The sequence below is a fragment of the Acipenser ruthenus genome, chromosome 12 (assembly GCF_902713425.1).
Source record: "Acipenser ruthenus chromosome 12, fAciRut3.2 maternal haplotype, whole genome shotgun sequence".
Classification (NCBI taxonomy): Eukaryota; Metazoa; Chordata; class Actinopteri; order Acipenseriformes; family Acipenseridae; genus Acipenser; species Acipenser ruthenus.
Window position 1 is genome coordinate 16,505,100 of NC_081200.1, and position 18,379 is coordinate 16,523,478.

The 18,379-nt window shown below is 38.4% G+C and overlaps 1 protein-coding gene across 1 annotated transcript in view; it reads left to right on the top strand.

The window, feature by feature from the left end:
• Positions 1-771: 771 nt before the first annotated feature.
• LOC117416762 (espin-like protein) overlaps positions 772-18,379 on the top strand; it is a 49,888-nt gene continuing 32,280 nt past the window's right edge. Inside the window, exons 1-3 of the mRNA XM_034028154.3 lie at positions 772-1,073; positions 3,408-3,595; positions 13,231-13,412. Of these exons, the coding sequence (XP_033884045.3) occupies positions 3,586-3,595; positions 13,231-13,412 (192 nt within the window). The 5' untranslated portion in view covers positions 772-1,073; positions 3,408-3,585. The remainder of the gene's footprint in view (positions 1,074-3,407; positions 3,596-13,230; positions 13,413-18,379) is intronic.

The following is an 18,379-nucleotide window of genomic DNA, read 5'->3' on the forward strand; positions in this document are numbered from 1 at the left end:
GAAATACCCTTAGGGTTCCTCTGTGCTGAATCTAGGTGTTCCTTAAGCATGGTCATAGCATGCAACTAATGTGGCTAACTCCCTAAACACCTCTTTGTTACTTGAATCCTTGGATTCATCATGGCCTCGAAATGGCAATCTCAAACGGGCAAGGGTAGCAGCGATGTTTGCCAGTCTTATTACTGATTAATGCCTATTCTCCTGCTCTTTTGTTCTTAATTCTAGTTGCTGAGGCCATTGTGCTGATAGCAAAACAGTTGCCATTTTTGAACATTTTCTGTATGCTGCTGACTGCTGTTATGCTTTGCTAGTCCTCTTCCGGTCTCTAACGCAACTTTCCAGTCCCGGAATCCATCTAAAGCAAAAGATTTGTCATACTTTGCTGTAGCTGATCCAAATATTCTACACGGAAAGCAAAAAGCTGCATTTTTGATCCTGTTGTACTCTAGCCAGTGGTATTTCAGAAACCAGTTACTGTTAAAACATCTTCGCTTGGTTCCAAACAAAGTGTAAGGGTAAGCATCTAAAACAGTTTGAATCGGACCCTTTCTGATGTATTCATCCTTTGCAAGTCAATCTTTTAGCACAATAAGACATTTCTGATGTGTCTGTTTCTGATAAAAATTTTTTTTTTAAAAACTGCTTACTTGTGTGTATTGCACTTTCATCACAACTTGAGCTTTTTGCAGAGTCCCACTTAACAGTTTAAGTACCTAAATTTAGAATTTACCCCAAACAATAAAATTGATAAAAAAGATATATATTTTAAAGTTTCAGAATTCATTTCTGAAAGTATTAATGTTGTGAATTGGCTATATGTCTTTCTATTTTAACTACCCTTATCCAATCCGAATCACTGTCTGTGAATAACTAACTGCCTACCTTTGCTTTCCTGAACAGTGTTGCTGGTACTGTTAGTGCTACAGCTTGCTGCAGGGGGGACTTCAACTTGTCTTTCATTCTCTGTTGCATTTTTGAAAAGCTTCACTAAACTGCTCTGCATTTTTCTTCCCACAGGTGTCTACTGACTGTAAATAAAGAGACAATGTCAACAAAGAGAGCAGTCTTTAAACGTATGTAATAAAAAAAAGTAGACTGAACTGATAAAGAAATCTAATTACAAACTAAACTTAAAAAAGCCTACCTGAGAGAGAGCACAGGCACAAACGTCAAAACGACTGTGGTGCGGGTGCTCTCGTCTCCAGCCTCCTCCATCATCACTGCTTTTATTGTGTCTTTTTTTTATTGTATGTACACACGGCGCACTTGCTTAGATGAATATCGGTTATACACTGTATTTGTAAACCGTTTTTTTCTTCTAAAACATGTAAATAAATATACTACAACAGAACTTTACACGAGCAGAAAGCAACCAAGTTGTTTTAATTAGCGTACCTACCTATTTATTTGCAATAGAAGAAAGCACATGTCAACCATTTATGCGGGTCAAAAGTATCTCGTGTGACAAACTCTATTTTAAGTATTTTATAAATATTAAAACAAATGCTTTATAAAGATAATTACAAATACAATATATTCAGAAAAAAACATGTTTAGAGGCGATAAAAACTTAAGGTAAAACAGAACCACAACAACACAGCTGCCACGCCAAATGCAATGATCACGCTGTAAGGGACCGTCGCTAAATTACCCAGTATAGCGGAAAATCATCTCGAAACGGTAACGATAATCATAACCCAAAAAATAGGGCGTCATTAACTTATTGTTTTTTCCACTCATTAAGTGTCCCTTGTTATTAAGGGGGTCCCATGTGAATCAACTCATTGGTTTCCAAACAGCTATGGTTAATGTACTAATCTTTTGAACATATTCACTCAACTATTTAGATGTGGATGCAGGAGTATTAAAACATTGCTTGGAAAACATTTGGGGGGCACGTGCCCCATCGTGCCGTATGGGCATGACGCCACTGATTTTGGTTACATCTGTAGTTGCAGACAACCGACGTGGTATTAATACCACAAACAAAAAAGAACTATCAAAAAGAGATCCCTTAGCCATCAATGAAGATAAAGAAGGTTAATGATGATTATGTTAATGTTAATGGTAAGGTTAAGGTTTAGTGCAGTTTTGAAGGGTGACATTTAATATTGTTTCATGAATGACGTGGTTGTTTTTGGTATGTTGGTCAAATTACAACAAAACGAACATGTTTAGCAAAAGGAATATTGAAGCTGTGTCTGATTAAATTTGGAAAATTAGGTGTTCCAGCATCTAAATGGTTAAGTACTATAAATGGACCAGCAGGACCTATGAGTTTCCCTTTGAAACTGCCCCACCAGAAGTGACATATAGTGCCTTTGAATGCATCAGTGCACAGCACCTTTCATCATGACTGTTCTAAAATCCGAAGTTTCCATTTCCATTAATTACAGCAAGTCCGTGCAGCAGAAGCACTTTGTTGGGTGTGTCACATTTTAATATGTACACCCTTAAATACCCTTCTAGTCAACAAAATAATGAATACATCTTTTGCACGTCCTTTACCTACATGGATCTCAAACGTGAAGTTTTAAACAAAACACATGTAATAATACACAAGTCTTCTTTTTTATTATTTAAAACATGACATCTGGTACTACTTAGGTTTAAGGAAGTTATTATTATTTGCTTATTTATCAGACACCTTTATCCAATACGACTTACAGAGACTAGGGCGTGTGAACTATGCATCAGCTGCAGAGTCACTTACAATTACGTCTTACCCAAAAGACGGAGCACAAGGAGGTTAAGTGACTTGCTCAGGGTCACACAATGAGTCAGTGGCTGAGGTGGGATTTGAACCGGGGACCTTCTGGTTACAAGCCCTTTTCTTTAACCACTGGACCACACAGCCTCATTAAGTCTATAACACAATCATAATGTATTTTTCTCAGTTCTCAGTTTCTATGCCTTATTCTTGGGTTATCTGTTTGTACTTCCTGGGGCAGTTCACCTCAGCAGTGTCTTCTGGGTCAAAACATGTTACTGGTTGAAAGCATGTCAGTCAATTGGGGAAGCAGCTGACTGGATATTGAAGCCAATGAAGAGCTTGGGACAATTTCACCCATGAGGTGAAACGACCAAGGAAGTACAAAGCAGTCTAAAAGCACAGTTTGTAAACAGAGTTTTGTTTAACTGGGTGTAGTACATGATATGTTTTGAAAAGACATGTTTGCTATAATGTGTTTTTTTCAAAACTGCGCAATTGTCTCCTATATAATGAATGGATGTGGATGGTGGAGACATTTTATGGAACTGTTAAGTTGGCTACAATTACTTTAACTTATATTGGAAAGCATCTCGCTAAATACATGTGTGTTAATATTAAATTCCTAATAAAATGAATGGTTCGCTGGTAAATGGGATGGCATGTTTCAATGATGTGGCCTTGTCCTCTCTTACAGGACCAGGACTGTCCTGGGGCAACAGTGATGCACCTGGCCACTCGGTTTGGTCACACAGAGCTGATGCAGTGGATGGTCCAGGTAGGCAGGAGAGCGGGGATGGAGACGGACGGCACTGCCAGCTCACTACGCCACCGCTAAGGGGGACCTCACCTGCCTCAAACTCCTAGTCGTAGTCATGAGCCAGGGTGAGTGATTCAACATCTCAGTTCAATGTGGATGTTCCAATTTGGGGTGATTTTGGACTAATTGGGACCTTATGCTTTTGTGAAAATGCTTACACCGACACCCTCACTCACTTGGTGGGGTAGAGTGAAGAGCAATAATCTCTTGTTTTGGCATAGGGATGACAAGAAGCAGTTTTAACTAAATAAGTTTTTTTTTCATAATAGGAATATGACAGTTCTTCACATCCCATGTGCAAACAAAGTTTTCTGTTTTTTAAGCTACATTTAGTATTTCAAAGTCAAATCTAACAAGCAATTTTTATCGCCTTAAAATTTAAGACACACCCCAAATTTACCACCCTCAATTTGCGGAAAAAATAAAACCTCAAATGTGCATTTACAAAGATACAACCTAAATTCCACTGTTGTATTAACCACAGAGCTTGTTTATTGTGCTGTGTATTGTGTAATACTTAAGATGGCGTCCCTGTAACCCAGCAACCACAACATTGATCACATTGCAAATTCAACAGTCATGCACAATACCAACTAACAGAACATAACATGCACATATGTTGATTACTCGCATCTGTTTTTCTCCCAGTTTGTGAACTGTGTTATTGCTTAGCATGTTGAAAAATACGGGGGTCTGATCAGCATTTCTGATCTGGTGGTACAGTTAGTTAAAAACATTGAAATTGTAAAAGCTTCTCTTGGTATTCCTCAGGAAGCTAATGACACTTCTTTGAAAATGGCTGTCTGTATATTATTATTATTATTATTTGTTTATTTAGCAGACGCCTTTATCCAAGGCGACTTACAAAGACTAGGGTGTGTGAACTATGCATCAGCTGCAGAGTCACTTACAACTACGTCTCACCCAAAAGACGGAGCACAAGGAGATTAAGTGACTTGCTCAGGATCACACAATGAGTTAGTGGCTGAGGTGGGATTTGAACCGGGGACCTCCCGGTTACAAGCCCTTTTCTTTAACCACTGGACCACACAGCCTGTATAACATGGATGATTAGAGATTGGGCAGTAACGTTTTGGTTTGTCTTTTTTTCTCAGCAGTAAGTCACATTTGCTTGTGTATTCAGGCAAACATTATTGTTGTCTTTTCTCAGCAGTCAGTCACATTATTGTTTGTTTACTCGGATAGTGACTGTACTCCAATTTAAGACTCAGGCTTTTTTTGAGAAGCAATACAAACTCAATATTTTACTACTGTGCCCTTTTTCTTGCTTTAATTTCACATTCTTCACATTGCGCAATTCACCTCTTTCCCTGTGTAGCTCTCTAGGCTACAGATTCATCAAGCCATGACCCCTGCTGCTCATTTATTATTATTATTATTATTATTTATTTCTTAGCAGACGCCCTTATCCAGGGCAACTTACAATTGTTACAAGATATCACATTATACATTATACAGATATTTTTTTTTACTTATAAATATAAGGTGACTTAAAATATGAACAGCCTATTGTGTCCTTGATTGTTATTGACCTCTCTTTTTTTTCTTCTAAATACTAGGCTTAGCCCAGTTATTTTTTATGCGGTATCTGTAACACCATTAAAATCAGTGTCTGGGTTTTATCTGCTGTACATGGATAAACTTATGAAGCCATGTTGTTTTAAATTTTGTGCTGCCTGACCGTCACAGTCTCCCATTATATGCAATATATAAATATATTGTTTGAAAACACTGGATACACTTTTAAATATATGAATGTGAATATATTTATTTACAACATATTTTACAATGTATTTTGAATATAATTTAGAAAAATAAAATGTATAAATGTGAATATGTTGATTTACAAAATACATTTATAGTATATTATAAATATATTTAAGCAACATGTCATGTTTAAGAAAATATATTATAAATACATTTCAGGTTTAAAAATATATAATTCCATATATTAAAAATATATTTATTTTCCATATGGGACAATTTTATCCGGGAGTTGTTTTGAAAGCTCCTTGGTCTTCATGGTAGTATCTTTGCTTTGAATGCACTACCCAACTGTGGGACCTTACAGAGACAGGTGTATTTAATCTGAAATCATGTGAACCACTTTTATTGCACACAAATGGACTCCATTTAACTTATTGTGTGAATTCTGAAGGCAATTGGATGCATCTGAGCTTATTTAGGAGTGTCAGAGCAAAGGGAGTGGATACTTATCTAATGAAGACTTTTCAGGTTTTTATTTTTAATTGATTTGTTGTTTCACCACCCCATTTTTTCACACATTGAAAGTGTTGAGTAGGTTGTGTAAATCAAAAGTAAAAAAATAGATCCCACACACCCATTTAAATGCATCATGTAATACAACAAACTGTGAAAACGTCCAAGGGGGGTGAATACTTACCATAGGCACTGTATATACAATGTTCCTTTAGTACTTCACTTGTTATACTCTAGTAGTAAGGATAGCACTGCAAAATAGCACTGATTTTTGGAATATATATTTTTTGTCTTGGCTCCTGAAAACTTTTACCAGGTGCAAACTTAATTTGCTCCCCTTTTGAAGTGTTTACAGTGAAAGGACAAGGACAAGGTAGGAATTTTGCCTACAAGGGAAGGCCAAAAATGAAATATCTACTATGGAAATTATTTCACCTTTAATGGAAATACTATCCAGTATTTTTGAAGTAAAAGTAATTTGTCATACTTTGCATTCATTCTTTTTTTTATGCGAGTACCATGTTTAAACAATCTTTTAAACTGATCACATCTCACCTTCAAATTAGCAAAGTTGCACACGTGGTCCTTTATTTGAGTACAAACCACTACTTTTCTTATGACCTATATTTTCAATGTTGACCCAGTTCCTTCTTGTGACTTTACGAAAGTTGACAGCAAGGGGCATTCATTAAATATTCCCATTAAAAAAATCGAATTCACCATTACCATAATGTGTGCATTTTTCAGACAGGAAAATCTTACACCTATGAAATGATGTCTATTTTGTAAGCACCATGTACTTGAATGCCCTGCTACTGAATGCCGGCCTGCAGGGGTGAAGTAGTTCAGGGATAGTTCAGCCGGCACGCTTTGGGTCTGAGGGCTTGGCATTGAATCCACGCTTCTCCTGTCACTCTGTCTTGAGCCAGAGTGCAGCTCAAGCACTTAGGCGTTCCCGTAGTGAAGCTGCATCGTCATGGCCAGGTCTTGCTGACACAGACACCAACTCCACTTACAGTTTTCCATTTCCTCTCCATCACCATCTCCACTTCCACAATCACATTCAAAACATGCTTCTAATATTGGTTAAAATACAGAGCAGCTGTGCTGGAGTTTTGAGTGTAGAATGACAATGATGAAGAGCGAAGAATGAAGTGTTTTGGCTGAGAATAGAATGGCTGTTAGATACAGGAGGATGAGTATTAAGTGCTCATTATTAAGTTACAGCATAGTGCCGGAGAGCTGACAATGTGGCAGAGATACATATTGAAGGATTGAAGAGCTTTGAAGATGTTCAATTCCAAAGTTCTGCAGTGAAAGTAAAATGAAAGTTTACAATGAATATTTTAGCACACTATTCTGTAGTTACCATTTAAAGCTTCAGATTTCATTGTATTACCTTTTAGTGAGGTTTGCCATTATTGTTAATTTTTCTATATTGCAATTACTCAAATAGTGTGTTTTTCAAAGTCTGTTTTAATGCGCTTTCACATTGTGATGGTGTAAGCCCATCCCCTATAGAAATAATGAAATAATCTGAAGCCTTACTTGAACTGAAGACGAGAGTACAACGGGACTGTTTATTGTTACTATCAAGGACATTTATGTAAAATGTAATTGACTGCAATGTAAATGTTTTGTTTCAAACTAATAATGACCAAAAGGAAAATATATAATGTACTTACCTGTGGTTTTGAAGGGGTGGTGCAACAGGTTGAAGTCTGAATGGGGGAAAAAATAGAAGCAGAAATAGCTGGTTAATTGAAAGCGGTGCTGAATGCCTATCTGTCTGAAAAAGTGCACATTTTCAGAGGGATATGTGGATGGTTGTTCGGTAATCTGAATTGTCTATAAAAAATACAAATAAACTATAATAAAAGGGAAAAGAAAATACTTACCATTTGGTAATGGTGGTTGCACTGAATCAGTGTTGGGCATAGGCGACGCCATGTTTGTGCGTGCCCTGTGCTACAGTGAGACGCCATGTTCATGCAGGGCATATGTGAGCTCTGTTTTACCATAAGTCCTGTATAGCAGGCGCAAGTAGAATTGGATTCTACCGTATTGTTGCATTGAAAGACAGACGGTTCTATTTGTAAAAGAAATGTGGTTTTAAAGTTTATCAAACCAAATGTAAGGTTTCTGGGCATGATTTGTTGTGGTATTTTGATGCAGGATTTAGTGATTTCATGTAAATACTGTTATGTATTTATATGTAATTTTGGTGGGCTGTATTTGAGTGTTTTAGAGTTTATTGGTTTAATTCCTGGTTAGTTCCAAGGGGAGGAGTCACCTGAGCCAAGGAATGAAAGGGGAGAGGTTGTAAGGGAAAGGTTAGTATGGTAGAGGGATTGAGGTAAGGGTATTGTGTTAGCACCCAGACCAGGCTTCCATCAGCTGCTTTCCCACGCATGCTTTCAGCCAGTAACATTCTGTGACAACGAAGATACTGCGGAGGAGAAATGACCCAAGAAGTGCAAACGGATTACCCAAGAATAGGGTGTAGACCAGGGGTGGGCAATTCCAGTTCTGGAGGGCCGGTGTCCCTCCTGGCTTTTGTTCCAACTTTGCCCTAAATTACTTAATTGGGCCAATTATTACCAATTATTGGTTTAATTAAGTAATTTAGAGCACAGTTGGAACAAAAGCCAGGAGGGACACTGGCCCTCCAGGACCGGAATTGCCCACCCCTGGTGTAGACACTGAGAGGTTACTTTAACCTAAAGCCCCCTTCACACTGGAACTCCTACCCGGGTTCTGGCTATCTGGGGTCACAATCCCACGTAGTGTGAAACCACATACCTGGTCGTACCCGGGTTGACCTCAGGATGTGAGGATCAACGCGCTTTGACCCGGGTCGAGCAAGACAAAATGCAGGATGGCCATTCGGAAGCAGATGAAGTAACAAACAGCCACGCCTGCGTGAAGGTTTCACTTCCACAAGGAACATTTCTGTTTATTCTGTTTAGCCATATTTTTGTTGATCGAGACACGGCATGAGCCAGATTGCAGCAGGGATGTAGAAACATTTGCTCTAATCAACATTTGGGCTGATGGTTCAATCCAGAGAAGCTTGGATGGAAGCGTCCGTAACAAGCTGCTTCCGGGGAATTGCTACGTGCGTTGTGTACTTGCTTCTGTCACCCAGGTTGACCCTACTTCTTAAAAAGCAGCGTGAAATTGCGTAGCCGAACCGCATGACACCGGGTCGTGACCCAGGTAGAGCCATGCCAGTGTGAAACGGGCTTAAGTAGTATCAGATATTTAAAATACTATGTGTGCTATGATATGTATTTTGTGTGCAAGTATAACCTATTTCCTGTAAAGAAAAAAAAAGAAAAAATTGAAACTTCCTTTAACCTAAAGCTGTAACAGATATTATTTTGTTAGATTGTGATTGTATCTAACAAAAATCCAATAATCTTACCATTGCACTTCCAGTCACTGATATATGGGACTGCACTATGTTAAAGAAATGTTTGCAAGCTATGCTTTCAAATAGTATTGCACTTCCTTGCTCATGTCTCCTGAAATCACCAAGCAAGTGCAACGCTGTCTGAAAGTGTTGATATCAGTTTTTGCAAACATCATAAAACAAAGTCATTAGAAGCCAATTGCTTTTTAACTGACAGGTAGAGTACACATTAGTTGTTGGTGTAGTGCAACAAAACTGACGGTGAAGTCAGTCAGACTGTACAGCAACCCTAAAGCAAGCACAGGCGCTAAATTCCAAACTGGGGCAGATGGCAAAGCTGCGGTATGACTGGTAAGCAAGCTTGTTGCTCATGAGACCAGTGCGACTCTGTTACCTCAAATGTATTGCCTCAAGCTACAATTATATAGATTACTGCAGTTACCTTTTATCCAGACCCACCTACTGTCCTGACCAATATTATTTTATACATGGCTCTGATAGCCTGGATTTGGGAGTGTGGCAGTGTTTTAGTCCACCTACTATTAATCAGGCAAAGGAATTCCCAGCTTTGCCTATTCCTTTTCTGCAAGTCTCGTGGTTCTGCATCCTGCACTGTGCTTTTTATTTAATGAAGATTCCACTACAGTATCAAGCTCACTGAGGGTATTGTGTGACTGGGTTTAGTTTTAAAATAGCAGCCACGGGGAATAGGTTACAGTCACAGTTATTCTTAATAAGTGCAAAAAACACCAATGCCCCTGCAAATGGGATACGGTGGAGCTGTATACTGTGTTAATACATACATACTTTACATTTTTCCATATATCTGAACATCTGCTTGTCCAATTGTCATGTAACTTGGTATTCATATTATTTAGCTATTAAGTTATTGAGAATTTCAGATACTGGGCTGTATGGGAGTTTGTCTTTCTCTCTGTACATCTGTGTGTCTCACTTACATCTTTGCATATATCTGAAGAACCATCACCTATCAAATCGTGATGAAACTAGTTATTAATATCAGTTAGTGTAAATTGTTCAGAATATCCAATTTTGGAGACAAAGTTGCTTTTAACATTATTTAACATGTTACTGAGAGCATCCGATTCAGGGGATAGATGGGGGTGTCTGTCTATACATCTGTGTGTATGACACCTTCTGCTTTTCAAGTCAACAAAGTACAACATCAGTGTGTCTGTGCAGCAACTTTAGCACATGACAGCCTGATTATATTCTATTTGGGGGGTGCAATTGCACACCTGTATTAGGATACATTAAAAAAAAAAAAAAAAAAAAAAAATTGTGAAAGAAGTGTTCTCCAATGCAGTCTTCTCTGAACAGTGTTACTCACATGCCATCTACAGTTTATGTGGTGAAACTGCAGCCTAGCTATATAAGTCAGAGCAATGTTTACTGCTCCTTTGCCATCAGAATACAATAAGCACTTGACCAGCTGTTGTCACTTTGATGCAGTTGCGATATGAAGACTGGAAGGACCGGGAGATATCCCCAAAATAAAAATAAAGAGTTTGCGAGTGTTTTGTTGCTGTATTGCACTGGCAATACACATTGCTGTGTATTGCCAGGTCATTATTGTTTTCTGGCTGGTCATCAGACAATTGGATTTATAATCATTAAAACCCTCATTTCACCGGTACTTTGTTGTCTGTTTGTGTAGGAGCTTGTACATGTGTGTGTTTTGTTTATTTATGGAATGGGGTACCCCTCCGCCCCTGTGTTAGTTTGTATTTGTATATTATGATTTATTTATTTGTATTTAAATATATGACGGCGAAGCGCCGCAGGTTTTGTTATTATTTTGGTATTTATAAAAATGTATTTACGGCGTATCCGTGTGTTTTGTTTTAAAATACCTCGTGGGAATGCGTGACTGTCAGCTGGTGATTATTGAGTTAGATGGCAGTCACGCATAATAATGCTACCTGTGCAGACTATGGCTGAGGGGTAATGAGAGAATTATTAGCCAGTAAACCCCTCGGCCAGGATATAATGACCTGCTGTTTTAGGTGCAGGTGTGGGTGTTAGGAGAGAGGGAGAGGGAGAGGGAGAGGGAGAGGGAACGGGAACGGGAACGGGAACGGGAACGAAACTTAAAAAAAAAAAAGTAATACAGGCACAGTGACAGCAATTGCCCAGCCTGACTTGTTTTGTTTTGTGTTCGAGACTTGGTATGTTTATATATTTATTTTGCTCTGTGAGCACTGTTTAAACCTTTTTATTTATTTTTGTATTTGAATAAGCAGCGCGTGCAGCGTGTTTTTGAATCTGCAGTCAGTTTTTCGGTTCCTGCTTCTGACCTGACGTCACCACTCGTCCACCCTGTCACAGTTTGTTATTGGAATTACTGCATCCGCACTGCACCTGATATACACCTGCTACCAATCTACCACTTCGCCACACCTGGGCAGAAACCAGACAATTCGCACACAACATGCACTTAGTTCATAATTATCACAATGATACAGGTAGAAACAAACAAATGGCCATCTTTTAAGACGAGGGGGACCAGCTAAAGATCTGAAAGCTTCTTTTGTCCTGGTAGATGAGGTACCTTTAAATGAAGTCACTCATTGTTAGGCTACAAAATGTCATACATCCACACAAGTGATAATTCCATACAAAAGCCATGTACCTGTGTAAAGTGTGTGTGTGTTTGTATGTGTATATATATATATATATATATATATATATATATATATATATATATAATCGGGGTAGAAGCGAAAACCATTCTGGAAAACAGACAGATCAACAGCTAAACAGGATCGAACTTCTGAGAATGCTGTTATGCTAAACAGATTTTTTTTTTTTAAACCTTGGTTTAACTCTACATATTACACAGTTAATATAACTATATAAATTGGGCGTGCAAAATTATTCAGCCCCCTTAAGTTAATACTTTGTAGCGCCACCTTTTGCTGCGATTACAGCTGTAAGTCGCTTGGGGTATGTCTCTATCAGTTTTGCACATCGAGAGACTGAAATTTTTGCCCATTCCTCCTTGCAAAACAGCTCGAGCTCAGTGAGGTTGGATGGAGAGCATTTGTGAACAGCAGTTTTCAGTTCTTTCCACAGATTCTCGATTGGATTCAGGTCTGGACTTTGACTTGGCCATTCTAACACCTGGATATGTTTATTTGTGAACCATTCCATTGTAGATTTTGCTTTATGTTTTGGATCATTGTCTTGTTGGTAGACAAATCTCCGTCCCAGTCTCAGGTCTTTTGCAGACTCCATCAGGTTTTCTTCCAGAATGGTCCTGTATTTGGCTCCATCCATCTTCCCATCAATTTTAACCATCTTCCCTGTCCCTGCTGAAGAAAAGCAGGCCCAAACCATGATGCTGCCACCACCATGTTTGACAGTGGGGATGGTGTGTTCAGGGTGATGAGCTGTGTTGCTTTTACGCCAAACATAACGTTTTGCATTGTTGCCAAAAAGTTCGATTTTGGTTTCATCTGACCAGAGCACCTTCTTCCGGCTTTAAACTTCTCCACAACAGTATCTTGGACCTGCCTGGTGTGTTCCTTGTTCTTCATGATGCTCTCTGCGCTTTAAACGGACCTCTGAGACTATCACAGTGCAGGTGCATTTATACGGAGACTTGATTACACACAGGTGGATTCTATTTATCATCATTAGTCATTTAGGTCAACATTGGATCATTCAGAGATCCTCACTGAACTTCTGGAGAGAGTTTGCTGCACTGAAAGTAAAGGGGCTGAATAATTTTGCACGCCCAATTTTTCAGTTTTTTATTTGTTAAAAAAGTTTGAAATATCCAATAAATTTCGTTCCACTTCATGATTGTGTCCCACTTGTTGTTGATTCTTCACAAAAAATTACAGTTTCATATCTTTATGTTTGAAGCCTGAAATGTGGCAAAAGGTCGCAAAGTTCAAGGGGGCCGAATACTTTCGCAAGGCACTGTATCTAGCCCAGGTCCAGACAATACCATAACTATCTTCTCTTGAACTGTGGGGACTGCACCTGCTGTTTTAACCATTACTTTTATCTTAAAAGGTACAGAGTCCTATACTATCTGCAGGACCATGACACTGTTGTCTCCCCAGTGCTGCCAGACTCTGGTGATCAGCCAAGTGGATCCACGATTCCAAGACAGAGACGGCTACACGGCCGGGGATCTGGCTGCATACAACAGGCACTATGAGTGTGCCAGGTTCCTGAAGGCAGTGCAGGAGTCAGTAAGTTACAATACACCATGAGGTCTTTCTGACTGCACGCTAATTTAACGGTAAACAAACAGCATGTGAAAACTCCTGTCAAGATATAAAACTGGAAAAACCACAGCAGGTATTAAGGAAGTTAGGCTGTTTATACTCATTTTGTAACTTGAAAAGGTATTTGTTTTACTTTTTAAATGGAGTTAATTACACTTTTCAGTAAAAGGCTTCAATAGTCCCAACAGTCATTAGCACCATTTTATTTTTTTCTGAAAGGAATGTTAATGTTACAAAGCCAGAAATAAAATAGCTTAGAATACCTAAGAGCCCTTGAATTTCATTCCTGACTTTGAAAGTTATTTTCAGAAAAAAACATGGGGGGTTATTTTAATAGACAAAAACAACACATACAGTATCTAAATACAGCCGTCATTTAAAGTAATTGTAGCTAACAAAATAATCTCATACATCATAGTCATTTTGCACTTCCATTAGCTACATGGGTCTCAAATGAGCAGTTCTAAAAGAAACACATGTTTATAGCACACACATATTTTTTTATTGTAATGCATTATATCTGGTACTACTTTAGGATAAAGGAAACTTCCTGGGTCATTTCACCTCAGCAGTGTCTTCTGGGTCAAAGCATGTTACTGGCTGAAAGCATGTCCATCAATTGGGGAAGCAGCTGATTGGATATTGAAGCCAGGGAAGGGCTGGGGACAATTTCACCCGCAAGGTGAAATGACTAAGGAAGTACAAAACAGTTTAATAGCATGGCTTGTAAAGCTATCATGTTTTGAAAAGAAAATACATGTTTACTAGAACATGTGCTTCTTTCAAAACTGCACATTTATAGAGCCCTTATAATGAATGGCGGAGAAATCTTATGGAGCTATTTTGTTAGCTATACTTTTAAATCATTAAAATGCTAACCTTCTGAAATGTATTAATATTTTTACAGAAATAAGCTAAACCAACTAACATGCACGCAAACACGCAGCCTAATCCCCAAACCTTTCATGTAAAAAATGTGCCTGTTGGTTACTGTGTGTAGATCTACAGTCATTTGAATGTGAGCTGTATTTACAACTAAAATTAAATGAATTATTCTGAACCAGGTGAAATATCTGAATGCAAATGTATTGGAAGATGTGTCACACTGTTCTCATTTTACAAAGCACTGTTGAATTTAAGGAAAAACAGTCCTTCAGAAAGCATTCCTTAATGTTTTGTGAATAGGGTACAATGTTACAAAAACTAGAAATAAACCAATCAGGGACTTAATTAAAGTAATCGAGTGATTTATGTACTATTTTTCTCTTTTTTTGTAACAAAAAAGCCATATGCACCTTTTTAAATAGCACACTAAGGGGCTCATTTATGAAAGGGCACTTACGATTATGGTGCACGTTCATGAATTCTGTATTTACTATTGCAATTGTATTTATTACCGTGCAAAATAGTGGGCATATTATGGCACACACTGATTTTATTGTGCCACACTATGGCAGTCAGAATGAACATGTGATTTGTATGGTAATGCATGATAATGAGACACCCCTCTCTGAAAAATTAGATGAGCTTTATTCACACTGTATTTACTAAAGGGCGATAGTCGTAGTGTGCACCTTAATGTGAGTGAGAATTAGTTAGTTTGGAAACCAGGCTTTAACCACTGGTAGGCGCACTATTTAAGCCTATTTTTCTGGGCTGAAATCTGTCTGGCATCATGGAAGCATTACTTGCATTAAAGTTTTCATATAGAGCAGTGAAAATTACCTGTAAATAACAGGTTATATGAAGTGTGAATAAACATGAAGAAAAAGATTTACTTCAGTCTTTAATAAAACACCTGTTAATTTTACAAACCTAGAACAAAACAACTGTTATATATTTCATGTCCTCGTAACCCCTGAAGGTACACAAGGAATCGAGAAGTTATTCAAACAGTTTATTCGTAAAATACATTTGACAGTGACTCAAGTATCATGAGGAAACTGATGACCAGATCCAACCTGCCAGTAAATTTGGAACCCTGTTTCATGCACCTCATTACAAAAATAAGAAAGTTAGCACCATTTTATTTGTGGGACATATATGTCCCTTGTACCTTAAAGGGTTAAATACTCTCAGGAAACACTTTGAAAATATGGCCCTGAATGGCTTTGCGCTTTTCTCCCAGATCTGTTTCCAATGCTGTACCGCTGGCTGTTACTATAGTAAGGTTGACAACCAGTCCCCTAGGCGATTAAAAGTACTGTTAACATTGCTTCAATGACGGTTCATCAGACATCTGCTGTGTGATAAAGTAGACCAGCTCTTAGTTTAGTTAGTATAGCTAGCATAGTGCTTCAGAAATTAAATTAAATGACAACTAATTATAGATGCCAGCGATATGTAGTCCTGAGTTATTACTGGCAGGCAGGAGATTCATTAGCAAAGCTTGTTTTCTTGTCACCAAGGCCACGAGACTTTCTGAATGAATGCGCTTGTTTTGATTAGTGTAACAAAGCATGGTGGTAAGCAAACCCTCATTTGTGTGAGTGATGAATATTTTAGCAGAGGTACTGTCGATCATTGATCTACTTTGTTCTGTTTCACAGATGTTCTGGAAAAATGAAGCTGTGAGAATCTTAGTCATGTTGCAGTCATCTGACATGGACATTAACGATGCAGAATGATTTTAAATAAGTCTGGTTTGCTCAAGTTTGTTATTCCACAAAAAACTGAAGTGAACAGAATTTTAACATACATTTTAAGTAACAGCAGCCATTATGAAATTATTAGCCATTTTGTATGGTTAATGTTGCTGAACAGGCTGTAGAGTTTAAAACACAATGCTAGAGCTTTCCCTATCTTTCTGCTCTGTTTTATATATACCTGCAATATATTTTTAAACATTGAATCGCATTGATCATTTTTGATCATTTTATTAACATATCCCTCGTCATAAATCGGTTTTGAGCAGTTGCTTTTGCTTCACAGCGGTTATGCATCGGGTCCTCCTGTCAAAATGTTTTCTGAATTCACAACATGGACAATTTCATCCCAACCTGCAATCAGAAACCTATAATTGGTTCCTGACTCTTCTCCCAAAGTTTAGCATTTTGATTGGTTCGCTCTGGCACAGGTTCAGAGGGGCGGGAACAGGCTTATGAATATGACCCTGTAACAGGGCCAGGAGGCCTGTACATGAAAAGTGGGCTGTTTAAATGTATTGTTTATTTATTTTTAGAACGGGGTCTCCCCCTCCGCCCCGTGTTATTTTATATTTTTGTATTATGATTTATTTAAATGACGATGTGTTATGGTTTATTTATAAATGACGGCAGAGCCGTGTTTGCTATTGTTTTGTTTTTATTTAAAACGTGTTCTGGCAGAGGCAAGGTTGGTAGCTTGTCCTCTGCCAGGAGTAATTAAAAACCTTGTGCAGAAGGTGGCCATCTCCCGAATTAAGTGATTAATTTGTTGCTAAATCGGTAAATGGTCACCTGCATATAAACCTGCAGCGCTCTCGGTTCAGAGGAGGAACGAGAGCGAGCGAGGAGAGAGAGAGAAATTTAAAATAGAAAAATATACAGTATCAGTGAAGGCATTTGCCCAGCCTGACCTGTATTGGCTGTTAATTTTGTGCTCGTGACTTTTTGTGTGACCTTTTTATTTCGCTCGGTGAGCAAGAGTGTTTTTTCTTTGTTAAAATATTTTTTATTTTTGTATTATTTAAATAAAAGGCGCACGTCGCGTCTTTTGCCTGCAGTACTTGCCTCTTTGTTTTTGTTCCTGCTACCGGCCTGACAGCACCTGTCACAGACCCATGTAATGGCAATACATACATCATTCTAAAATGTTCTAAGTGACAATGTCTTCTGCACACTTTGAGAACAAACATAATCATTCCTATGGTACACCCCCTGTACATATTGTATCTTTGCTCTAACTGGCCAGGGGTCTGTAAAGCGGATGGCATGGTTATATTGGGCTTGTCATGCATATTAATAAACCTGTTCCCATCCCTCTGAGAAGAATATTTATTCATGAAGAATATTCACTGTTATAATTTAACCAGTCTTAACTAGTGTTAACCAGTGATTTTCTTTCTCTATTCAATTACATTTGAAATTTTTTTTATCACTGCTCTCAGGCTGAAAATTATTACTTGCTTCTCATTTCCGTATCTTTCGTGGCTCCGAGGAACCTGGCATCTCCCCTGGTATGCTAGTGTGGTTCTACCCTTAAAGTCCTCTATGGCAAAAGCATAGAAAAGTGTAATAAACCATAGTGAAAGCAAGGTAAAGCATAGGTAAACATTGCAAAGCCCACAGAGGTATGGTAAAGCAGAATTAAAATCATGGTAAACTATAGTATAACCATGGGAAAAGCCTCGGAAAAGTGCAAATGACTGTGTATATATACAGTGGTAAACTTTTGTAAAGGTGAAAACACTACAGCCATGCTCAGTCATGACTATCCTTGTAAGGATACATTATGGAGTCCTGCATGTGGCAGTACAGGTTTGTGAAATTAATTTGTCGTTTTACAGCCTTGAATATCTTTACTGGGTGGAGGTTTGGACACCCCTGGGGACGTCAATCCAGATTTCAGTGGAAGGACTCCAAACCCTGCTACTGTATGTGTCTGATGCAGGGGGATTTATGAGAATCACTTTCATAGAATACATGTCGATCATTACAGTTCTGTATCAAACTCATTTTATATTGAAACTAGCCATGTAAAAACTGTTTCACAGTTATCAAATGGCATCTAAATTTAACCACGTCAGTTTTACCCAAAGACTACGCTTTGCTAATATCTTAATGCACCTGGTCCATGGAAATAAACCTCGCCTTAGACAGGTAGCGGGATTCAAAATAATTTCCCTGTGAGCGAGTGACAGGGAGTCGGATATGTTGGAATCAGGTGGTCTGGGTGCCTGTCAGTTACAAGCTCCAGCAGCTCACATTCAGAGATGAGAAGCCGGCCTGGTA